Source organism: Chelonia mydas, chromosome 6, assembly GCF_015237465.2.
Source record: "Chelonia mydas isolate rCheMyd1 chromosome 6, rCheMyd1.pri.v2, whole genome shotgun sequence".
Taxonomy (NCBI): domain Eukaryota; kingdom Metazoa; phylum Chordata; order Testudines; family Cheloniidae; genus Chelonia; species Chelonia mydas.
The window spans coordinates 8997030-9021873 of record NC_051246.2 but is presented as its reverse complement, the minus strand read 5'-3'; the positions used below and the strand labels follow the sequence as shown (position 1 = coordinate 9021873).

The 24844-nt window shown below is 49.8% G+C and overlaps 1 protein-coding gene across 16 annotated transcripts in view; it reads left to right on the top strand.

Moving 5' to 3' along the window:
- Positions 1 to 8970: 8970 nt before the first annotated feature.
- LOC114022685 overlaps positions 8971 to 24844 on the top strand; it is a 118889-nt gene continuing 103015 nt past the window's right edge. For 6 of the 16 annotated variants that reach the window (XR_006291642.1, XR_006291641.1, XM_043548979.1 and 3 more), the window contains exons 1-7: positions 8977 to 9161; positions 10801 to 10913; positions 13387 to 13486; positions 15006 to 15124; positions 20921 to 20997; positions 21326 to 21457; positions 24547 to 24666. Coding sequence is in view for 12 of the 16 variants with exons in the window: in XM_043548979.1 (XP_043404914.1) it covers positions 9040 to 9161; positions 10801 to 10913; positions 13387 to 13486; positions 15006 to 15124; positions 20921 to 20997; positions 21326 to 21457; positions 24547 to 24666 (783 nt within the window). In the remaining 4 variants the exon portion in view is untranslated. Of the gene's footprint in view, positions 9162 to 10385; positions 10545 to 10800; positions 10914 to 13386; positions 13487 to 15005; positions 15125 to 20920; positions 20998 to 21325; positions 21458 to 24546; positions 24667 to 24844 lie in introns of those variants that run through there. The other 10 variants (XR_006291643.1, XR_006291644.1, XM_037899013.2 and 7 more) reach the window with 7 other exon arrangements.

The window sequence follows — 24844 nt, the reverse complement described above, 5'->3', positions numbered from 1 at the left end:
ACCTCTTTCCACGGGGTCTCTTTTATGAAGAGTCTAGAACTTTCCCTCAGGGTTTCTGAGCAGGGTAACCCCAGCTGGGGAAGTTTGGCCTAAAAAATAAAATTGCTTTCAAGGCAAAATAGCTTGAAGGCTTTTCTCTGCATCTTCATTCAGGATCTTCTTAGACTCCCTCTGCCCCCGTGTCACCTCCCCAGAATCTCCTTTAGCTGAGCTTTAAGGACGTAAAACAGACTTTCTGGATGAGAAGTTCAAAATGTTAATGAAGCATTCAAAACACTGGAAGAACCAGCCCTGGCTTTTCTGACTTATGCATGACAGGTCTCCTTGCCCTGCCTCATTCCTTGCGCATATGAACACATAATACACCTTTACACCGGTCCAGTCATAGCGAAAGTGAGAGCTCAAGGAGCAGCCACATATAAGCACTGTCAGAGAAATAAAGGATTCAGTTGTAAGAACATTGCATCTATTTCTTCAGGGTTAACAGGATGCTGGAAAGTGTGTGTGTATGTGTGTGAGAGAGAAAGAGGGAGGGAGGGAGGAAGTTCTTTCAGAATAGATAATGGGTCACCTGGGAAATGTATCTTGTATTTAAGGTAAGAGCATTATTAAATGGATCAAGTAGCAAGTTTATTTTAGGCTAGTTTATTTTAGGCTTTGTCTACACTACACAGCTTTTAGCGACACAAAAGTCGAGCAGTGTAAACACTGTTTGTCGGCACTTTTGCCAACACACTACTTCCACCCCCTATGAGCGGGGTTTGCATTGTCTATTGTTGTCGTCCCTGCCAACAACGTGCCATTGCTGTGGCAAAACTTTTGTCTTTCCAGAGGCAGGGGTGGGGTTAAGCACCTGTGAATGACAAAAGTTTTGTCGCTCAATTGGCAGTGTAGACAAAGCCTTAATTATAAAGGAGGAATCAGACTTCTTTTCATTCAGCTGTCTGTGGGCCTAACGAAGGGACACTATTAACTATTCTCCAGTTAATGTGCGGTATGTTGAAATGTGCCACAATTTAAGATACCGGAGGCTTCCGGATGATGCACTAAACACATAAGGAGATATGAAGGAAGGCACAAATGTGCGAGTCAGTTAGTATTGCCAACATAAAGAATAGCAGTAATCATGTATTGTTTGTACGGTCCCAAAAGTGTCAAGATGCTTGTATAAACTGAACCTTTTATTGGGGGTTAGTAAGCTAATTAGGATAAAATAAGAACAGCCTTATCTCTGTGTTAATTTATTAATTTTTTAATAAGGGTGTAGTGGAGCAGTTGCCCCACACCGGGAAGAGGAGGGGTTAAAGCAGGCCAAAGGGAGTCTGCGCAGAACCCTCCAATCAGAGAAGGGCTCATTAAGTGAGCCAATTGGGAGGTGGCTTGTTGCAGCAGCCAATCAGGGCCAGCAGCAGACATATATAAAGGGCTGCTCCACAAAGCAGAGGGTAGTCTCTCCCTGGAGTGCTAGGGAGAAGGACTGGCTGCCGGCTAGGGCTAGGGCTAGGGCTAGGGCTAGGGCTAGGGCTAGGGCTAGGGCTAGGGCTAGGGCTAGGGCTAGGGCTAGGGCTAGGGCTAGGGCAAGGGCTAGGGCTAGGGCAAGGGCAAGGGCAAGGGCAAGGGCAAGGGCAGAGGGAGCTTCTGGTTGACTGCTGCCAGACTGAGGCCCTGGAAGAAGGGCAGATAAGGTGCTAGGGCTATGGAGGAAGTGGCCCAGGGAAAAGAGGCAGCAGAGGAGTTGGAGGAGGGGGAGTGAGTGGCTTCTGGCTATAGGGTCCCTGGGTCAGAACCCAGAGTAGCGGGCAGACCTGGATCCCCCCCTCTTTTGCCCCCACTTGCCCTGAGGGAAGTGGTCAACACAAAGTGCAGTTTGCCCCTGGAGCAAGGGACTAGACCTGCGACTGCAGGAGGCCACTGAGGTGAGTGGCTATACTATAGACTGCCAGTTCCCCTGAAACAAGGGAGACAGCAGAGCGGGGCACGCCAGAGGGCCGTGCCAAGAAGAGGAAACCATGGCCCGGGGAGCAACACGGGTCACAGAGTGGTGGGGACAGCAAAGCAGGAGTAACGGCGGGCGAGACACCACTCGAGCCCTGCGGAAGGACTTGAGCTAATTCCCAGAATGACCAGCAGGAGGTGCCGTGGTGGTGAGTCCACCCCGTTACAAAGGGAATTTGACGTTACCCAGGGTACAATCTGGAACGTTGAACAGCTGTTTCCTATCTGTTCTCCAAACAGGGGTGCCTTTTACACTGCTTTGCTGTGAAAGGAACAACTCCTGGTTTGCTCACACACAGCTTCCAGCATGTAAATCGCTCCCAGATATACTGCGTGAGTGCTAGGGCCAGCCACTGTTGAGTTACACAACAGAGCAACACCAGCAAATTCCCAGTCCCAGACTTGCCCCCAGAAATGTGCATCTTGTACTGTCCAGCACCGTCCTGCACAACACAAGCTCATAGAAAGTCCGTCATTTTATTAATAGAAAATTATATGAGCAAATCCTGTTATCTGAAATGGAGCTTCCCAAACACTTCAGGCCACGCACACAGGCATTGATAAAACAGGTTTGCTAAGTACAGAAGGATAGATTTTAAGTGAGTACAAGTAATGAGGCATAAAAGTCCAATTGGTTACAAGGAAATACAACGTAAAATGCAACTAACACCTGACTTAATAAGCTAAGTGAAGTCAAAGAAAAGTCTCCCTCATCACAGGTTCCAGCAGTCTAAATGGCTGAATCTCTTTCAGTCAGGATCTCTCCCCAGTCCATTGCCACTTCCTTTGTTCTTCAGGTAGGGAGAAAGGAAGGAATGATTTGGTCCATCTGCTCATAGGTGCCGACTCTATGGGTGCACCAGGGCTGGAGCACCCACAGAAAAAAAGTAATGGAGGCTCAGCTCCCACCAGGGGCCCCACTGATCAGCTCCTCCCCCTCCCTGCCAGTGCCTCCTGCCCGCCACTATCAGCTGTTTGGCGGCATGCAGGAGGTGCTGGTGGGGAGGGGGGAGGCAAGGGCGGGATGTGTTGGGGGGAGGAGCAGGGGTGGGAATGGGAGGGGGCAGAGTGGGGGCATGAAGAGGTGGGGCAAGGATGAGGGCTTGTGGGAAGGGGTGGAGTGTGTGGTGGGGTCTGGTGCAGAGTGGGGGGGTCAAGCACCCTGCGGGAAATGACAAAGTCAGCATCTCTGCATCTGCTCTCTCCTCTTATAGCCTTTTCTCTTGTGCAAGAGTCAGCTCCATGTGAGGCTCAGGAGACAGAAAATCTGTGTGGGCAGGAACCTCAAGCTGCTTCTTTGTCAAGATGTAGCTGTTTTGCCCACACCCTCTTTCCTGCCAGAGCGGCCACTTAGGCTGTGTCTACTTGGACTTGTCACTAAAAAATTTGTCTCTCGGGGGGGGGGGGGGAGGGGGTGTGTGAAAAAACATCTCCATGAATGACAAAAGTTTTAGCGACGACAAGTGCAGGGGTGAACAGCGCTTTGTAGGTGGGAGCCACGCTGCTGGCGACAAATCTACCACCCCTCGTTGGAGGTGGTTTTATTTTCTCACTGAGAGAACTCTACCCCGGTGATAAAGAGCAGCCACACTGCACACCTTACAACGGCGGGACAGCAGCAGTACAGGCATCGGCTAGCCTTTTGTCTCTGAGGGAACTGGTTTGTGCCTGCCCTCCAGAACATGTTGGAACATGTCTTAATACCATACGGTGGAATTTTAGAACTTTATGTACAATGTTGTCTCACATATTTTACAAGGGCAATGATGATCAATGAATTACAAGTTTTCAAATGATATCTCAAAAGGCATACTTTGTACAAAATGTATCATAGTCTTGTACAAGGGGTCAACATAGGGGTACAGACTGTCACAGGGATGCCCCCAAATTTTCTCCATTAGACCATAATAGACTGCGACTGCCTGTCCCAGGGGTGCATGTGTTGGCAGGCAGGAGGGTTGAGAGATTTCCTTCCCTTGAATTCCTATTAAAGAAAACCCAACCCAAGAAGCATTTTGGCATCCATTGTGAGAACTTAAATGTCAAGTAGTCAGAACTCTCTTTGTACAAAACATCTTTGTTGTGTGTCCTTGGAAAAAGTGGAGAGTCAGCGGATAAGGAAACAACACCAGATGGACTGTTATAGATAAGAACGGGAGGAAATGGCATGCCTTGAATCATGGTGGCCTGCCCAGGATTGTCTCTTTGGAATTGCATGGGTAAAAGGCCTAGTAAACAAAGGCAAAGAACTGATGATGCAGTGGAATGGACTGTAAATGATTGCCTACGATTTCTGAAAGTTGGAATCATTTATTGATCCAGAGCCCCGTGTGGATATAGGTGTGGTATTTGTGGACTCCCCACACCTTGTGACTGAACTGAACCTTGACTTCTGACACAAGTGTACTCTGGTATTGTATGTATGGGATATGAATGTGAAGTGAATGAGGTTCATTTTGTAAGCAATAAAGAGTATTCAGAGTATTATATACCAACCCTGTGTCTGGTATCTGCCTGCTCCCCCATCCTGAAGGGAGACCCCTGCTGAGGATCTAACACCACTTGGAATTTAGCTTTCGTTCAGTTCACTGAAAGTGTTTGGAATTTGTTCCTGGAAAATACACAGATAGTCTTGCACAATGCTTAAAGCTGGATCTCTGCAAGACTGTGTGTGCATGTGCATTTGAAGAGAATGTCAAAACTACCCTGTACTCCTTCAAACGCCTTGAAACTTAATGCTGTACACATGCCTATAAAGTCCTCCCCCATGACCTCGGCTAAGCTGGTATGAGCAGTGACTACCAGCATGCTCTACAACAGGGGTTTCCAACCTTTTTTGAATCATGCCACTCTGGTGCTTTCTTCCTGCTTCAAAGAGAGAGAATTGCTGGTGCTAAATTCAGTGGTGGATTAGCCACTGGGCCAACGGGGCCCGTGCCTGGGGCCCCGGGCAATTGGGGGGCCCCCGGAAAAATGGGAGGCCCTATGCCATGCTCCGCCAACCCTCCCGATGCTCCTGCTGGGGAGTGGGGGAAGCCCCCACACCATGACCCCAGTCCCTGGCAGAAGTGCCAGGCAGGTGGAGGAAACCCCCATGCCCCAATCCCACTTTCTGCTTGGAGGAGGGCTACAGGTGGAAAGGGTGGGGAGGGGCCCCCATGTGTTCTGGTCTAGGACCCCACAAAACTGTAATCCACCTCTGGTTAAATTGGATGTCAGCTCCTTACTGCCCCAGTCTGTTAGCCACCCAAACAATCTCCTCTGAAACTGTGCCAGCCTTTCCTTAGCCTTGCAGGTAACTCCTCGTGTCTCCCAGTCCCCAGATACCTCTGCAGCATCTCCCTGTAGTGTCCATATGGACTCAAGTGTGGGCAGAGGGTTGGGATTCATCCTTACGTCTCTCCACCTGGGCCCCATGGGTGTCACTTGACCTTCTTCTCCTGTTTGAGCTGCCTGTGTTTGTCCAGATCAGCAAGCTTCTGTTGCTCCTGCTCTGCCTCCACACTCTGACACCTGGCCTCCCGCTCCCTCTGTCTCTCCTCCATGAGCAGTCTTTTACACAAGAGTCTCCACATCTCTGGACCTCTCGCCACTGCCACTGTCTCTGCTGTGTCATCTGCTTGATCTCCTGCATGCCTCGATGGAGGAAAAGGGCCCTCTTCTGGCCAGGGTCTGTGCCATGTTTCATGGCATGTAAGTGCCATCTGGCCACTAGCTCTCATTGCTTATGATCAGCAGCTGATGGACCTCATTACACACACAGCTTCTTGGTGAGCTCCGTACACGCTCCTTTGCTCACCCTGACTTTTCTGCTGCTTTCTTCATCTTGTTCTATGGCCCCCACGTGAAATCACCAGAAAATAACAAAACTGCAACCTTTTCTCCGTTTCCAACCTTCTCACTTGTGAACCTCTTAGAATCTAATTTACCAGTGCTTGGGGGATGAGAAAATGGTCTGTAAATCCTGTTCAACTACTACGCCATAGTGAGCATTTCTCAGGGCACCCAGAACCGTAGTAGAAATAGGAGCCAACACTGATTTAAGGAATGCACTAAATTTGTCGCGATCACCATCAAACTTGTCAGGTGGGGCAGCTAAAGGAGGCACACCTTGACTTGCATGAGCACATTCTGCACCTGCAAGGTGGCAGCTTGGGCCTGTGAGGTGTGCAGGGCTCCCACTATCTCTGTCAGAGAGGTATTGGCCTTTGTAGGATCCATGCTTACCATATCTGCTTTAGTTCCTTTATTGTTGATGGCTTTTTGTCTGCTCAAACTGTCGGAGACTGGGACATGGGAGATTGTGCCTAGTGGTTGGAGCTGGAGTCAGGCCTAGCAGCTGGAGCCAGAGTTGATAGCCAGGAGTCAGGGCCAAGGCTCAGAGCCTGAGGTCCTACTGTAATTATGCAAAGTGTGGGCCATTAATGGTGGTTTAGAAACTTGATGGCTCCCATTGACCAGACAATTGGTTGTAAATGGCCTTAGTTACTTGAAAGCCTTCCTGTGTACGTGTGGGCCAGCCCATGGGGAATGAGGTCTCAGACATGTGACCATGTCACCTGATACTGAAATCCATCTTAAAACTTGTACTTTTCCATTTAGAAGGAGGGGTGGGTGCCAAGAGAGACGAAAGATTCCCACCTTGTGCCAAACCTATAAAAGGGGGTGGAGCAGGACAAAGGGGGCTGCCAGTCATGAGAAAACCCCTGCTTACCACCTGAGATGTCTGCCGGAACTAACAAGGACTGTACCAGGGGAAAGGATTGGGCCCAGACTAGGAAGGAGTTTAGTCTGTGAAAGAAGCTTATTGGAACATCTTTGAGGGTGAGATATTACCTGTAATCAGTTTCTTAATGTATTAGGCTGAGACTTGCGTGTTTTGTTTCATTTTGCTCTGTGACTTATTTTGTTCTCTCTGTTATTACTTGAAACCACTTACATCCTACTTTCTATACTTAATAAAATCACTTTTGTTTATTAATAAACACAGAGTAAGTGATTAATACCTGAGGGGGGGGGGCACAAACAGCTGTGCATATCTCTCTATCAGTGTTATAGAGGGCAGACAATTTGTGAGTTTACCCTGTATAAGCTTTATACAGAATAAAATGGATTTACTTGGGGTTTGGATCCCACTGGGAGCTGGGTGTCTGGGTGCTTGAGACAGGTAACTTGCTGGGCTGTTTTCAGTTAATGTCTGCAGCTTTGGGGGCATGGCTCAGACCCTGGGTATGTGTTGGGCAGGCTAGCGTGTCTGGCTCAACAAGGCAGGATTCTGGAGGCCCAGGCTGGCATGGGAAACGGACTCAGAGGTAATTTCAGCACATCAGGTGACAGTCCCAAGGAGATCTCTGTGACCGAACCCATCACAGAGGCAAAGCTGGCCCCAAGGCAAGTGCAGGGGCTCCCACAGCCATGGGTGAATGCTTTAAGCAGCTGACAAATGGCTGTTGCTGCTGGGCTTAAGAGCTGGTCTGCTGACTCTTCTTGTCAATCAGGCAGCCTCCTGTAGGCCAGTTGTGCTCATTATATTCCCTGGAAACTGGCTCAGCTGCAAGTCCTGATTCCTGACCCTCATAGGGTCTCTCCACACACTGCAATTAAAAACCCGCAGCTGGCCCATACAGCTGACTCGGGCTCATGGGGCTCGGGCTAAGGGCTATTTAATTGCGCTACAGATGTTTAGGCTGAGGCTGGAGCTCGAATTCTGGGACCCTCCTCCCTCCAATCCAGTCCCTAGGAGCAAGAGAAGTGGTGGGTGGGGACTGTGTCTCTAAGAATCGCTCAGTGCCAACGGGCAAAGGATTCACTGTTCTGCAACAGCAACACCGATCAGGCCTGACAAGCTCACTACACCTACCACACTGCTTTCATAGTACTTATCCAAAAAGTGTCTTGTGAGGCATCAAATAGAAACTTATGTCATAGTCAGTGTGAGATCTATGACAGGTCAGGGTGTGAGGAGTTAGAGGTGCATACTAAAAATATGTTTAAATTATGTAACCAGGCCGGGTTGATAAATGAGCTTTTTCTAGACAAAGGAATGTGGATTTACCTGCCTGCCTAGGCCTCTAATTTAAATTAAGCAGTGTGAAACCAACACAAGCCCTATTTGAATATTGAGTCAACAGGGAAAATAGGTTGATGGGTGTGTGTGCGTGAGAGAGAGAGGGAGAAATCAAGAGGGGTGAGCACACTGGAGTCTGAGCCCCAGGGGTCATCCTGACTCGAAACCAGGACAATGTACTTAGGGAATATAAAGGAGAAAACAAAAGGACATTTTGTTATCCATTTCACTGAGCTAGTCATAGATGCCTGGTGCCCCGTGCTGCAGTTCCCAGCCCATGGGAGCTGCAGAGCTGGCACTTGGGGTGGGGGCAGAGTGTGGGTAGGAGCCAGAGAGGGGACATACCACTGCTTCCGGGAGCCGTGCAGAGCCACAGCGGGCAAGGTGCCTACCTTAGCTCCGCTGCACCACCAACCGGACCACCCCGTCAGTGGTACTGACCAGAGCCGACAGGGTCCCTTGTTGACTGGGTGTTCTGGTCGAAAACGGGACCCCTGGCAAGCCTAGTAACTGCTGTTCCTGCCAAAGCTTCCTCACTTGAGGATAAATCCTACAGTCCCGATTCAGGCAAAAATCCTATTGGTTTCCCAAGAGTTTTGGCTAAGGGCTGCATAATTTTGTTGAAGTGGACTAGGGAATAAAAGGTCATTTCAAACTGCTTGCAACATGGCTGCAGGCAACTGGGCTTGATTACTACAGCTGTTTACTTCTTGATGCAGCGCCGGCTGGTGAAATATGTGGGGAGGGACAGCTAAGCTGAGAGTAAAAAAGAGAAAGTGAAAGTCAGTTTTAAGTTTTGTGTTCCTTGCTGGCTGAGGCAGCATTTCCAGGAATCGAGCTGTTTATCAGAAAGTGATGCCTTGAGCCTGCGTGTAAACAGACAGGTTTAGTCGGGAATTCCCCCTCCAGGGCAATGGCCCACAAACGCCTGGCCCAGCCCAAGGTTTGCTTCCTGTGAAGCTCAGGGGTCTGGCTGCATGATCATCAGGGTGATGCAATGCACAATTTGCAAAGTAACCTCCCTTTTTTTAAATAGAAAGAGGGCGTCCTCGGCAATTTGTCGCTTTATGGCCCTGCAGAGGACACCAGGCAATTTGCAGTAAGTATTGAAAAGCCTCAGTCCATTTCCCAGTGGTCAGGTTTGTAGCAGTCTGAGCATTAACACCAAGGATTGAATTGAGGCCCAACCACAGGTTCCTGCAGATCAGGGGAGGCACTATAATGAGCCGGTGGGTACAGGAGCTATTCATGCGCCTGTCGGAATTGAACTGCCATAGTGAAACTGTAGGGTTATCAAGGGACCAAACCCCAAATGTCTTGGTTTCTATCAGCTTAACGTGAAACTTTTTCTCCACTCAAGCTGTTCTGAAGGGACAAGGTGAAGTATCAACCTCCTTTCCTTAGGGCCACGGTTCTTATATTACTAGCAATAAGGCTTTGCGAGGATGGTTTTAAACCTCAGGAGAGGAAGGGTGAGGCAGTGGTTAGGGTGGTTAGGAAGGGTTCACGTCCTTCTTCACTTCAGACTCCCTGTGTGGCTTTGGCAAGTGGCTAAGGGCAAGTCTACACTACAGCGCTACGTCGGCACTCAGCGAAGAGGCACTATGCCGAGGGGAGAGCACTCTCCCGTTGGCATAATTGCTGCTCTCCCACTGACATAGCGCCAGTGTGGACAGCGCTTTGGTCACTGTCATTTGTATCCCTTGGGGGGGGGGTCTTTTTCACACCCCTGAGCGACGTAAGCTGCATCGACTTAAGCAGTAGTGTAGACCAGCTCTAAGTCTCCCTTGCCTCAGTATAAAATGGGGATAATGCCACTGCCCTGCTTCCGGTGGGGGTGGGGGTGTGTGTTGGGGGGGGGGGGGTGTTAGGTTAAAAAGGTGGAGATGCTCAGATCCTATGGAAATGGGGGCCACATAAGTACCAACAAAGTTAGCTCTCCCCGGGTCCTTCTGTTACTGTGTGTGCATGTGAATAATTGGCAGTTTTCTATGTGTGAAAGTGCATTATGTTAACCTGTGCATTGAGTAAGGTGGGGCGGGTGGACCCTCCACACCCAGCAGGGCAAGATCAGGCCCATGATGGTTTTACGTTTGTTGTTTGTTTTTTGAGGAAGTATATAATATTTCAATGCAGCGCCATAGGATTTAGCCTTGTGACTCCCACTGGTGTTAAAGGAAGTTGCACAGCTAAATTTGTACATGAAGCGCTGAATAATAAACACACCATGCAAGGGTATATGTGTTCAAACAAATGTCAGTGGCTTTCTTTCCACTGCTCCTTCTAGTGGGCTAAGAAGGAAAATGTAGCAAAGCTACTTATTTGCTCAATCTGTCTCATCATAACGAAAGTGATAGTTAAAGGAGCAGCTGCTTCAAAGCCCTCAGGATCAGTCTGTCTAGAGGATTCAGCCTTTAGCTTTCTTCTCAGAACTCTGCTCAGGGGACTAATTTACACACCGCTCAGGGACTTGTGCAAAAAGGTAAGTTGTGTTACTGTGCACAGGGGAAATCAGAACTTGAAAAGAATGTGTGTGACAGAGGTGGGGAAGCTAGTTCACAATGTGTATCGGCCTCACTGTGTGGAAAATATAATGGAGATTGCGTTACAGGAGCGAGCAGCATTAAATAGTGTGGCACTGCCTGTTTAGTTAAAAGGGAGAGTCAGACCTTGACATTCAGCTGGTGGTGGACTTTGCAGCTAGATACTACTAACCTTTATGTCGTGTGCTTGATTAGCTTGCAGTGTACCGAAACGTGCATGAACCTGGGAAGACGTGGGATGCTAATGGCTGATGGAACTAAACCAGGCAGCTTGATGGAGACGAGGGACGAGACAAACATGCAAAAGAGTTAGTATTACTAAAATAAATGACAGTAATAATTTAGGTATTATTTTCATAGTACCAGATGTTCAGGGGGCATTTTATAAACTGGTGGTATTGCTGGGAATACAAATCATCACTGGGATAAGGCAGTACTTAATAAGGGGGACCCCATTTTTTCTCCCTTAACTTATGACAAGCACCGTGTTCACAAGCGTTCTCTGCATGCGTTTGGCAAGCAGGAAGCGGAACAGGAGAAAACGCATTCACTTGGATTCCCATTAAAGGCAAAACTTTCTTGTTTGACCAGAGCCCATCCGGGAGGCAGCACCACTTGGCATTTAGTGCAGGTTCACTTCACTGGCAGGGTTTAGATTGGGATCTAGATCTTTCATGTCCCCCCCGAACATAGTGTGATAGTCAGGGGTGGTGCCAGCCTCTCCTGGTGGGGGGCCTGTTGTGGGCTTTTGCCCCACCTTGCCACGGGGCCCTGTCCTCTCTGTGGCCCTGCCCCAGCCCCTCTTCTCCCTCCAAATCTCCGCCCCTTGTCCCCATGGGATGGGAGGCCAGAGCCATGCAGTGCTTGCAGCAGCCACCAGGGGAGGGGGGCCTAGCTCCGGGGCTTGCAGAGCCCTGGCAGCACTCGTGGGGTGGCACCCAGGAGCCCAGGCCAGAGCGGATCACCCGTTCTGCTGTGCAGAGCCCTGGACCCTCCACATGTCCTAGGCGGTGTGAGAGACACTGGTCAGGGGCCGCTGTCTTCAGAGCTGGGCAGCCAGAAAGCAGAGCTGCTACGGCGGAGGTGGGAGGATAAAACAAATTTTGGAGTAGCTATAGCCCTTGCAAGCCCCCCTGAGCACCTCCCCTGGTGATAGCCTGCATCGTGCTTCAATCTGTCTCCTCATAGGCCCAGGAGATCCAATACCAGGCAGGAGCATGTCTGGAGTGTGTAGCTGACACAGTCAGCGGAGCAGTTGCGCTCAACAGTGGGGAGCTGATAGGTGCCTTCACCTAGCTGGGCAACCAGGACACAAATGTGTGGGGCTTTAAAGGGGAGGGGCTTTCCATTCTCCATGACCCCTGGGGAGCGGAGTTCACAATGGTGACCCGAGCGGTCAGTGTGGGACGGCGGCTGGAGACAGTTACGGTCGCCGTACGTAATGCAGTGACTATGCTCACAGTGCATCAGCCTAAGTACATTGGCCATGGCTGTATACCACTTCGGGAGGCGATGGTATTAAGTCAGTGTAATAGGGCATTTACATTGGCAGGAGTCAAATTGAAGTGTAGACGCGTGCACAACTGGGTCAGTGTAAGCTTCCTTGCGTTCACCTAACTTTGTAGCATAGACCCGGCCTGAATGAGGAAGCCAGGAAGAGGAAGGAATGGGCAGCAGGAGTGGAGGGACTAGGAAGAAAGGGAGAAAGCCAGGTGTCAAATTAGAGAGGAGTGTATGTGAAATGGCAAACTTGCTGTTACCTGCTGGGATTATTTAAAAGAGAAAAGCAAATAAATATGCATAATGTCATTCAGCAAATAATTTTCTATGAATTGTCATGTTGAGAATGTTCTGAATTTGTCTAGCTGGCTGAAAGCTTGTCTACACGGGGAGTTATTGAGGACTATTCCTGATTAACTATTTCTGATTAGCTCCCTGTGCTGCTCTAGCGCTTAGCAAAAACGCTACCTACACCAACAGGAGAGCTTCTCCCATCACGTAGGTACTCCATCTCCGTGAAAGGTGGTACCTAGGTCCACAGGAGAAGCTCTCTAGTCAACATAGCATTGACTAGACTGGGGACTAGGTCAGTATAATACAGACATAAATTTGTAGTGCTGACTAAACCTTAGGCAAGTTATTGAGAATACAAAAGCACCCCTCCCCCAAGTAGTTTAGGTTATAAAAGCTCTGAACTAATCTTTTCTTTGTTTTCCCTCCAAAATGGCTATTGGTTCAGAGGCCTTATATCAGCAAATTTATGATTGGGCTATTTTTGCAGTTTCTGGTGGTGGTGCCAGAGTTTAGTAAAAGAAAGTGTGTCAGGAATTTACTTAGATATGGCTTGGGTACCCTGAAATAAGTTACCTGGGATAGAGAGGTTAATCGTAAAGGACCCATCCCTTGTGCTTCGTACTGTTGTCGATGTTTACTTGCAGCTCCAGGGGAAACCGAAGCTTTGATGGTTTTCTGGTAGCCAGTAATGATTTCACCTGAAGTCAGGGATCTGATCCTACTGAAGCCCGGGAACATCATGGACACTGTTTAAATAAACTTAAACCAGACCAAGAAAGCACCTAACCAGATCAGAAGTCACTACCACAATACAAAAAATAAATAGTAATAACACTCCCCACCAGTTTTGATCGGGAACCTTTGCTGTATCAGTTCTCTGGCTGGTCACTTTGACAAGTCAATATGTAGTAAAATATGTAATCATTTTCTCTTCTTTTAATAATTATAAATAAATAAAGCCGTGAAATAGATTTTCTCTGGTTACAGGTGCATACGTGGGGCTGCGTAACCAGGATTCTGCCTGCTACTTAAACAGTGTACTGCAGTGTCTCTTCTTCACGCGAGAGTTCAGAGAGGCCATCCTCAGGTGAGGGGCATTCACGGTAAACCCTGGGGTTACATCAGCAACAGCACACAAGAAACGTGTGGTTAGGCTGGGTAGCTGCATGGTTCTGGTGCTGTGGGACCTGTTATAGGACTGACCCATTGAGACAAGACTGAAAGGGCAGCACTGTGGGGAAGGGAAGGAGCCTGTAGAGGAGGAGGGGTAGAGAAAGGAGCAGGCATTGGTAGCGGGCTGCAGGGGTGTGAGGGAGAAGGGAAAAGAGATGGGGCAGCAGTCTGCAGGTATGGGAGGGCAGAGGAGGAGGGAGGGGCATCTAGAAGTTATACAGGCAGATGGGGCTCACTTCAAATGGTTTGTTGAGGGCCCATTCCAGTATTGTTATGCCCTGCCCAGAAGGATGGCCGAGTGTTGTCCCCCCACCTCAGAGAGAGGACCAGGGCACGGTGGCAGAGACATACCATTTAAATCCTTTAATGTTATGTTTCCTCTCTGGTTATCTTTAAAGAGCTGCCTCTTTGGCTGTCACATGTTGTGGCTACAATCTGACTGCTCTGCACTGTGTGGCATTCTTGGAAAGGGGGTTAGTTCCCTGGTGACTTACAGAGAGCAGGTTAAGGACAGGTGTGTGACTAGTGAGGATCGCCAAGGGTTGCTGAGTCAGAAATCCCATTCCAAAGAAGCTGCCATGGTAAAGCCTAAGAATAGGCTGCATGGGCGGCGTGTAACGGAGGCTAGGGGAGGCTAAGCCTATCCCAAACTCACGCTGCTTGGGGCAGGAGCTGCGGTGGATTTGGGGTCCCCTGAAAAATCTCCCCCTGCCATGGCCCCGGGGCTGGAGGAAATCTTACTCCCTGCCACAGCCCCAGAGGCACAGAGCTTTTCCAGTCTCAGGGCCGCAGCCTGGGGGAGGGGGTGTGAGGGAGGAACGAGCAGGGGGAAGAGGCAGAACAGGGCCAGGGCTGTGGGTGGAACAGGGAAGGGTCGGAATGGGGTGGGGCAACGGGCGGAAGGGGCAGAATGGGGAAGGGGCTCCAGGCTTGGAGCTCCAGCCAGGGCAGAGAGCTCCGCCGTAGTCCCAGCCACGGCTGAGAGCTCGACCCTGGCCGGGGCTGAGCTCTCAGCTGCACCCCCTCCCCACCGCCACCAGGGCCTTGGCTGGGAGGGGCTGAGAGCAGTGACCAGGGGCGGGGCCTTGGCCGGAAGAGGCAGGGCAAGGAGCTGCTGCCCATGTTCGGCTGGTCACTGAAAAGGGCAGCAAATGAAGGCCAGAGCAGGTAGTTCTTGTCACACCCTTACCCAGTGCCTTAATGCATTGTAACCCTGAGCCAGAGACATTGCCCCACCCAGTGAGGTGAGAGGTGAATTCCGTCTGTTCTTTCATTTCTGGGATTCCTCGTACTGTGCCACCAACAGGACCCAACCCTGACACCGGGAGAGACCACTCTTTCCTGGAGGCACTGCCACAGTATCAGTGGTTTCAGAACCTAGATTCTACCTGTACTGTGGCAATTTAATTGTATGTCTCTATTGTACTTTGTAGCTGCAATAATGTTGGTGACTCCCACATCATGTACCATCTGCAAAGGCTGTGTCAAGGGATGACTGGTAATTCATCACCTAATACTGAAGAAATTATCCAATATCTTAGGATGAACAATGGTAAGATGCTGAAAGAGTAATTATCAATGGTTCACTGGTCAAACTGGGAGGGTGCATCTAGTGGGGTCCCACTGGGGGCAGTTCTGGGTCTGGTACTAGTCAGTATTTTCATGAATGACTTGGACAGAGAGTGCTTATAAAATTTGAGGAATCACTCCAAGCTGGGAGGGGCTGCAAGCACTTTGGAGGACAAGATTAGAATTCAAAAGGACCTTCACAAATTGGGGAACTGATCTGAAATCAACAAGATGACATTTTTTTAAAAAGACAAATGCAAAGTACTTCATTTAGGGAGGAAAAATCTAAGGCACAACTACAAAATGGGGAATAACAGGCTAGGTAGTAGTAGTACCGAGAGGGATGTGGGGTTTGTAGTGGATCACAAATTGACTATGAGTCAACAATGTGATGCAGTTGCAAAAAAGGCTAATGTCATTCTGAGGTGTATTAACGGGAGTGCAGTGTGTAAGACGCAGGAGGTCATTGTCCTGATGTCCTCAGCACTGGTGAGCCCTCAGCTGGAGCACTGTGTCCATTTCTGGGTGCCACACTTTAGAAAAGATGTGGACAAACTGGAGAGAGGAGAGAAGCAAAAATGAGAAAAGGTTTAGAAAACCTAACCTATGAGGAAAGTTTACAAAACTTGGCTGTGTTTAGTCTTGCGTGAAAAAGACTGAGGACAGTCTTCCAACATGTGAAGGGCTGTTATAAAGAGGACAGGGATCAGTTGTTCCCCTTGTACACTGAAGATAGGAGAAGAAGTAATGGGCTTAATTTGCAGCAAGGGAATTTGACATACCTGGTCACAATCCAGACCAATGAGTAAGTTTGTCACCTCTACCCTCTAACCTGGGGTATCCTTTACAATGCCTTGATGCTGTGGCCTCCAATCTTGACTGCTCACAAAGAACCTCCAGCATGTAAGTCACTACCAGCTATGTCTGTGTGTGCTGCAGCCAGTCAGCCACCCCTTGGCTCTGACCAGTTTCAGTTATATGGTAGGGTGACCCCAATGCACCCCCAGTCCCAGATTTCCCCCCAGAAATGTCTGTCCTGTACTGCCCAGCCCTCTCTGGGACAAAATAAATTATATAAAGTCCATTATTGCTTTAATAGAGATAATATGCACTTAACTTGCCAGCCCAAATGGAGTTTCCCAGACATTTCAATTTAAACTCACTGGATTAAATAAAATAATGAAACAAGTTTATTAACTACAAAAGAGGTTTTAAGTGAGTACAAGTAATGAGGCATAAACATAAGAAATGGTTAAAAAATAAAGAAAAAACACAGCTGGTGCCTAACAACGAACTATGTTCAATTCAAAGCAAAGTTTTCTCATCACATGCTCTCAGCAGTCTTAGTGACCAAATGTCTTAGGGTAGGCCCTTTCTCCAGTTCAATGGCTGCTTTCTTTGTCTCTTCTGGTGCTGTGAATTGATAGAGAGAGGAGGGTGCCTTGAGTTGTTTGTCCCTCCTTTTTGTAGTGTTAATTGCTCTCTTGGAAAACATTTCCAGCTGAGATTCAGGAGACAAAGTCTATAGGGAAGGATGCTCCCTGCTGCTTTCTCCTCACCTGTTGGACCTTCTTTTGTTTCCCTTCCTGCTTGATAACTCTGTTTACTGCTTAAATGAAAATTAAGCAGAGAACCCTTTCCTTGGTTTGAGATAGACCTGTTCACCAACTTCTGCTGTGATTTGGAACATATGTTAATAACATTATACAGGGAAATCTTATAACTTCGCAGACAATGTTCCCACATGCATTTTGGGGCAATATTGACCAGCAAATTATGAGTGTTCAGATGATACCTCACAAGGCATACTGTGTACAAAGATTGTTACAACAGTGTGCAGGAGGAGACACAAGTGTGCAGTCTGTCACAGGGAGATTTAGGTTAGATATTAGGACAATTTAGTGAAACTCTGGAACAGGCTGTCACACCTGTCAGGGATGGTCTAGGTGTGCTGGACCCTGCCTCAGCACAGGGGCTGGACTTGATGACCTCTCGAGGTCCCTTCCAGCCCTACATTTCTGTGATTCAATGCCCTCTTGAGTTCTGTGTCATGTGGTACTCACATTCATAGACTGCAGTTAAACAGGTGTTATTCATAGGAGATGACTCTTGCGGCTGATGTGTCTCAGTATTAGTGATGGTGAACATCAAAAGCACTTGTGGGTCAGTTTTGAAAATATCCCCGAAGTCTGGATATTTGTTTGACTCCTCCTGAAGTTTCTTCTTCTTTACTCACCCCTTTCTTGGCCCCGCTGCCATGATACTTCTCTTAGTTGTTGTGAGCCACCCCAAGTACTCTGTTTTGGTTCCATATTAGCTCCCTGTCACCCAGGGACCTTTTGGTACCAACTGGCAGAGGGCACAAGAGTGCATAAGGGTTACAACAATCCCCTGGATCTGATATCTACGTACTAGATTGCCAGAGAGAGTCATGTTAGGTGACTACTGAAAGCCTGTGTCACACGGATCATCATAGTCTTTGCAAAGTGTATGTGCGTATAATACATAAGGAGTTATGTGCCTATTCTGAAAATGTATGTAAGACAGGTCACCAGAAAGTGATAAACAGGTTCTGTTCTGGCAAGAAATAGGAGACACTGATCTCCCTGGCTGACCATGGTGCATTGTGTGTCCTACAATGGAAGTCTATTTACATATGGAATCACCACCTAATCAAGACTGGAAAGTCCATGAGATCACAAAATTGACAGGAAGAAACACGCAGCGGGAGGGTGTCCAGTTTATGACTAAGATCAAAAAATTAGTTTGTATATCAGGGGAATGCAAGAAGACACATGGTATCTTTCACCTAGGAAGTAAGCTGACAGTGGGTTCGCTTAATGAATGAAAAAGCGCAGCCAAGCCTGGATGTAATATACTGGGAGGCTGTTGGGTGAGCTTTTGCTCTTATGACATAATATCTTAGCTAAGGCTCGAGTAGGTGTGTTATGATTTTATTTTATTTGTAACCCTTTGTTTAAAATATTTCTACTTGCTTTCCTTTGTATAGCTTGTTAAAGAAACTTACATGGCTTTCTCTATAAACAAATGTAAGTGCTGTGTGCTAAGCTGAGCTGATTGAGCTGGGGATCGGTCCTGCTTTGAGCAGGGGGTTGGACTAGATGACCTCCTGATGGCCCCTTTCAACCCGGATATTCTAGGATTCTATGATTCTAAGGTGTAACTAGTCCTGCGTGGTGTAGTGTTCCTTTGGGAACGTGGGTCTAGTAGTTCTGTGAGTGTCCTGTGAATAAGGGACTGGCAGTGCTGGGGGACGCTCGGAGGAGTTGGAATGTTTTTATCACTAGCCTCCGTGAGGGCAGCGGAACCTGCGTAGAATGAGAGGGGAGCGCTTGTGCTGCCTGTGTCTGGAGTTGTCGGAAAGCTGACCCCTGGAGGGCACAGACAGGGCCTAAGGATTGCCAGCTAAGTTCCCTCTAGGCTGCATGGCTGCACAGTATAAAGGGCCACACAGCAGGGGCCTGGAGAGGAGAGAGGTAGGGGGTGGGCGGGAACTGGAGAGGGGAGCAAGGTGGGGTATGCAGGGCTGCCACAAGGGTTGCCAACTTTCTATTGTTGTAAAACCGGACACCCTAGCCCCGCCCCTTCCAGGCCCCGGCCACTACATCCCCCTTCCCTCAGTGGCTCGCTCTCCCCCACCTCACTCACTTTTACTGGGCTGGGGCAGGAGGCTGGGGTGCAGGAGAGGGTGAGGGCTCGAAATGGCGGTGTGGGCTCCAGGGTGGGGACAAGAATGAGGGGTTAAGGGTGTGGGAGGGGGCTCCGGGCTGAGGCAGGGAGTTGGAGTGCAGGAGGGGAAGAGGGCTCCCGCTGGGGTTGCAGGCTCTGGGGAGGGGCTGAGGGATTTGGAGCGCAGGAGAGGGCTGTGGGTTGAGGCAGCGGGTTGGGGTGCAGGAGAGGGTGAGGTTCCTGGGGTGGGGCTGGGGTGAGGGGTTCAGGGTGTGGGAGTGGGCTCTGGGTTGGGGCAGGGGGTTGAGATGTAGGAGGGGTGCGGGCTCTGGGGTGAGGACAGGGATGAGGGGTTCAGGATGTGGGAGGGGACTCTGGAGCAGGGGGAGTTGGGGTATGGGAGGGGGTGAGGGCTCTTGGTTGGGGCAGGGGGTCGGGGTGCAGGAGGGGACTCTGGGTTTGGAGGGGAAGGTGGGGGATCAGACAGGAGGCTCTGCAGCGTGCGCTGTTCTCCCCTGCAGGTACCGCCTCCCCCCCTCCTGCCCAAACCGGCCAATGGGAGTGCGGAGCTGGTGCTCAGGCAGGGGCAATGCATGGAGCCCTGTGGCCACCACCGGTAGGAGCCGGACTGGCTGGCCACTTCTGGGGCACAGTGTGGGGCCAGAACAGGTAGGGAGTAACCTGCCTTGGCTCCACAGCACCGCTGACCGGACCTTTAATGGCCGGTCGGTGCTGCTGACCGGAGCTGCCAGGGTCTCTTTTCAACTGGGTGTTCCAGTCGAAAACCAGACACCTGGTCACCCTAGCTGCCACGGGCCTCTCTCCCGGCCCCGGAGCTTGCTGCTGCCAGCAGGGAAAGAGCTGGGCAGGCGTCTTCAGTCTGCCCCAGTCCTGGGGCCGCCTGCCTACACCCCAGACTCCTCATCTCTGGCCCCACCCCAGAGCCTACACCTGCAGCCAAAGCCCTCACCCCCTCCCACACCCCAGCCCTGAGCCCCCTCCCACTCCCCAAACCCCTCATCCCAAGCCCCATCCCAGAGCCCTCACCTCTAGCCAGAGCCCTCACACCCCCACACCCCAACCCTCTGCCCTACCCTGAGCCCCCTCCCACATCCCAAACCCCTCATCCCTGGCCCCACACCAGAGCCTGCACCTCCAGCCAGAGCCTCGTGCCCCCTGCATCCCAACCCCCTGTCCCAGCCCTGAGCTCCCTCCTGCACCCAAACTCCTTCCCAGATCCTGCACCCCGCACCCCCCTCCGCCCTCTGAACCCCTCGTCCCCAGCCCTAAGCTCCCTTTCACACCCCAACCCCCTGCTCCAGCCTGGTGAAAGTGAGGGAGGGGGGATGCCTCAGAGAAGGGGTGGGGCCTCAGGGAAGAGGTGGGGCAGGGGTCAGGACAAGGATGTTCGGTTTGTGTGATTAGAAAGTTGGCAAACCTACAAGGCCTCCTCATGCTAAGGACAGGTGGTAGTGCGGTGCCTCACAACCCTGGGTACCCCCAAGAAGCATCGAACTCCCCTGCCTCCCCATGAACCCAGGAAGCTTCATCAGGCAAATAAAAAAGCTCCGAAATCCCAATTCTTCTCCTTGATTCCCTCCCCTCCCCACTGCCTGCTGCTGTCCCTCCTTCACAGTGAATGCTCTCCACAGACCTAGGCCTTTGCAGATCTTGATGCCCAGCATGCCTCTCTGCTCAGAGGCACCAAGTGTGCTCTGGGAGGCACTGAACCAGGGATTACTAAAGTGGAATAGGGCAGCATGATGGTGAAGCCTCCTCTGGGTGTTTTAAATGGTACTTTAAAGCTTCAGTGTTTCAGGTTTAAAAAAGGAGACTGGAAATAGTATGTTTTGGACAGCTGCCAGAGAGGTTTTCAGGTTGATAGTTCTGGCTGTGCATAAGAGTTCTGGAGACATCACTGGAGACATCCATGATCTTAACAATGAGGCCTCTCTCAGAGGGAACCAGGAGAGATGGAAATGTGCAGAGGATAGTGCCCCAAGGGGTAGCAGCTCTTCTCAGCCTGCACAGAACAGAGGAACCAGCCACCGCAATTACGTGCTGATCATGCTGATTTGTGTGTGTGCAGTGCACCAGCTAGAGGTGGTGGGATGTTTCCAGCTTCTGATGAATAAAATCATTGAGGACAAAGAAGACTTTCGTCAGGTAACTCATCTATCTTCTCTGGAAGTGTAAATGCGAGAGGTTTTTTAGAGCATAAGAAAGCAAAGATCATTTGTATATAGATCCCATCTCCCCAAGAGTCTCCCTTGTGGGAACTCCCGGTCTGAGACAGACTGGGAAATCCCTGTGTGCTTAGGTTTGAGGTGTTATTATTTATAGCAATTAGAGGTGGCTCTTCCAGGGCAGTAGAAGTTGGAAACAACTTTGGCTGTTACTGGGAAGGCGCTCAGGGGAAATGGACAAAAGATGTGCTTCTCTGTTACCTCTCTGAATTGGTGGAAATACTATTAATTAGTCACTGTTTTCCTAGCCATACCAGGTGAAAATGGTCCAGTCCACCACTTGCCATGGAGGTAGCTATCTGATGAGGCTGGAGAAGCCTGACCTGAATCTCACCTTCTGTGTTCACAAGTGCGCTCCGGCTCCAACAGTTTACTCTGTGGTAAGGAAAGTGTCCTGGCATTCATTAGGAATTGTGGTGATCTACAACAGCAAATTAGCTGGTTATGGTTAGGAAGCCTTCACACTCTGCCTACAGACAAGAAGATGAGCAGAGGGGGAGACCGTCTCTACCCTGTGCTGATTGGCTCTTTCCCTCTTAACTAAAACCATCCTCCATCTCCTAAAAAAAAGTCATGGAACTAAGATGCCATTTGCTGTCGTGACATTGTTGACTCTGCTGGTGTTTTATATGCCCTTTCCCCCTCTTGGTGTCCGTTTTGTCCATTTGGGTTGTCTACTCCTGTGTTTTGCAGTGCCTAGCACAATGGGGCCCCATTCTCGATGGGCCCTTAGTCACTGCTGCAATAAACATGGTTACTAATAACACACCTGCTTAACTTTAACCACACGAGGCGTCCTATTAACTTTACGAGATGCTTAAAGTTAAGAACATGTGTAAGTCTTTTTACTTTACACAAAATCTCCCAGTTTGGCTTCAGTAGCCTTCGAGAGATAGGCCCTGATTCCGGGAGACTCCCGGCGAAACTGGGAGGGTTGGCAACCCTAAGTGAGAGTGTGTGTGTGTTGGGGGAGTGTGCATATGTTTCAGGAAGGGTGTGTGTGTGAGTGAGTGAGACAGAAAGATTGTGTGTGTTGGGGGAGTGTGTGTATGTGTGTGTGAAAGAGAGAGCGAGAGTGTGTGTGTGCACATATTGGGGGAGTGTTTGTGTCTTGGGGGTGTGCGTGTGTGTGAGAGAGAGTGTGTTGGGGCAGTGTGTGTGTGTGTGTTGGGGGACTGTGTGTGTGTGAGAGTGTAGGGGGCAGTGTGTGTGTGTGTGTGAGAGAGAGAGTTGGGGGCAATGTGTGTGTGAGAGTGTCTGTGTGTGTTGGGGTAGTGTCTGTGTTAGAGAGTATGCGTATGTTGCAGGGAGTGTGTGAGTGTGTGAGAGAGAGTGCGAGAGTGTGTGTGTTGGGGCGGGGGAGTGTGTGTGTGCCTGAGTGATCGGGTCAGCGCACTGTCTCTTTAAGCAGAGCATTCAGAGGCCTGAACAGCAGCACCAGTAGGTCCCAAGCTGCCCCTGACCCCCACCCCAGCTCAGCGGAGACCAGGTACATGGGTCGGGGGAGGGGACACCCCACATTGCCTGCTCTGTGCAGCAGACGGGAGGCCGGCTCCCGGTCCCAGGTAGCTTGGTCAGGGGCTGCTCTGTTGGTGGGGGTGGGAGGAGCAGGAGCGGGGCGGCTGCAGATGGTAGTGGAGCCTTTCCTCCCCCACTGCTTCGGAGGAGTTACCTGATTGGTCCAGCTGCCCTCCTGCAACACAGTTTATCCACCCTCTCCAGGTGCCACCATGCCTGCCTCTAAGCCCCACTGACTGTCGGCAGGTCAGGTTGGTGGGAGGTACCTGCCTGGCACCCCTCACCCTACCTCCCCGAGCATGGCATCCGGGGCGGTGGCCCAGCCCAGCCCTCCGTAAGGCCGGCCCTTGTCCAGAGCCCTCCGCTTGCTCAGCACCGTAGCAAACACATCATTTAACCTTGTATTAAAGGTACAGAAAAAGACAGTTAAAGTATTTGAAATTAAAAGTATTAAGTAAGGCTTTCATTTTAACATCATCCCTCATTCCCTTTCCCTTTGGCTGGAGAGGGTGTTTAGAAGGAAGTCCCCCTTGTCTGACAGTCTCTTAGATGGTATTAAAGATGGTAATAAGGGGCCGTGTGGCCTTTAGGGAACAGAGAAGTTAGGTGAGATGGACTGAAGCTGGCGTTGCTGTTGTTGTTAAAGTTCCGTTTCCTGGAAGACAAAACAAGACAAATACACACAAAGGGGAAAGAAAAGAACAGCAAGATAGAAAACATAGCTTCTGTCTCAGGAATGATGCTCAATTGCAAACAGGGCGGCCGACATACTTGCTGGCCCCTAGGCAAGGTGGGCGCAGGCGGGGGGCGACTCTGGGCCCCTGAAGGGGCAGGGCCTCAGGCAGAAGGGGCAGGGCTGGTGGCTAGTTTCCCTCAGCCAGCCCAGCCTGGACCGTGCGACCTGGGGCTCCAGTGGCGATTTAAAGGGACCCAGGCCCTTTTAAATTGTCGGGTCCCGGGGCAGCTGCCCTTTGCCGCCCTCGCATCAGTGGCGCTGCTTGCAACCTCACTGTGGAGAAACACAGGCACAGCACATGGTCTTATCAGCTACTCTGAGACCTGGCAATCTTGTACCAGCATAAGGCTATTTAGCGCATTGCATTTAGTTGCCTTTCTCATAAGAGACTCACAGCAGTGTTGTAATATATACAGCCTTGGTCAGCTAAGCCAGACTCTCCTTCAACAGAAGGAAAAGGAGGGGAGGCGGTAGGAAGGAGAAGAAATAGGTGGGAAAGGAAAAGAACACATAAGGAGGGGGGTGTGTGTGTGTGTGTGTGTGTGTGTGTGTGTCACAGTCTCACATCCTAGGTGGTGGGTGTGATTATCTGGAGGTGGTGGTGTTATCTGGCTCCTTCTCTCTGGCCCAGTTTGGTCAGGACATCTCAGAGGATCAGGATGAAGAAGGTCTGGGGCCCCAGGACACTGTGGGGGTGGCAGCATCATGGTGAAGTTCACTCCTTCCCCTTCTCCCATCTCTCAATCAGACAGTGTTGTGGTAAGCAGCTTTTCCTTCCAAAGTCCCCTTCTGAGGACCGCAGAAGGGAAGTACTGTCTGGAAGAGCCCTTCCTCTCATTATTTTGTCCACCAGTTAGGGCTAATTTCGAACACAACAATTTTGGTTCATTGATTTCTGGTCTCACACTGTTCTCGTTTGCTAGGCATGGTCTTAACACAGACTGAGTTAGTCCAAATAAAGAGGCCTATGTATATAATTCAAAGACTGTCTCTTTAGCACCATTTCCCATCAAATAGGTCACTTTTCTCAGTTGAGCTCACAATTAAAGAAAATTTGCAGGTCCAAATAATACAACAGATGGGCCCAAACAGAGTTGGGCTGAGCTGCTAAAATGTAAAAGGCAAGCCCAAACAGAAGGCAAAGGTTTTTATAAATGTGTATCTCATTACTCATGGCCAAAATGATATAGTATCCTGCACTGCTGTCTCTTTCAGCGTTCCTGTTTTGAAACTCTACCCCAGATTTTGGTCATCCATTTGAAGAGAGATCCGGGTGACATTAATGTTGAGGTCTCTGTGCCCCCCTCACTGACACTGAAAACTGAAAAGCAGCTTGTAAGTACATGGACTTCCTACTGAGCTTTCATTATTTTTATCCTCTGTTTTACCTAACCGATCTAAAAAAAAAAAAAAAGGAAAGGAGAGCATGACAGCAACTTCCTGGTTTCAAATTTAGGAATATTGGCTGGTATAGTCATGTGGTATTAAAGATGGTAATAACTGTCCTTTTGGC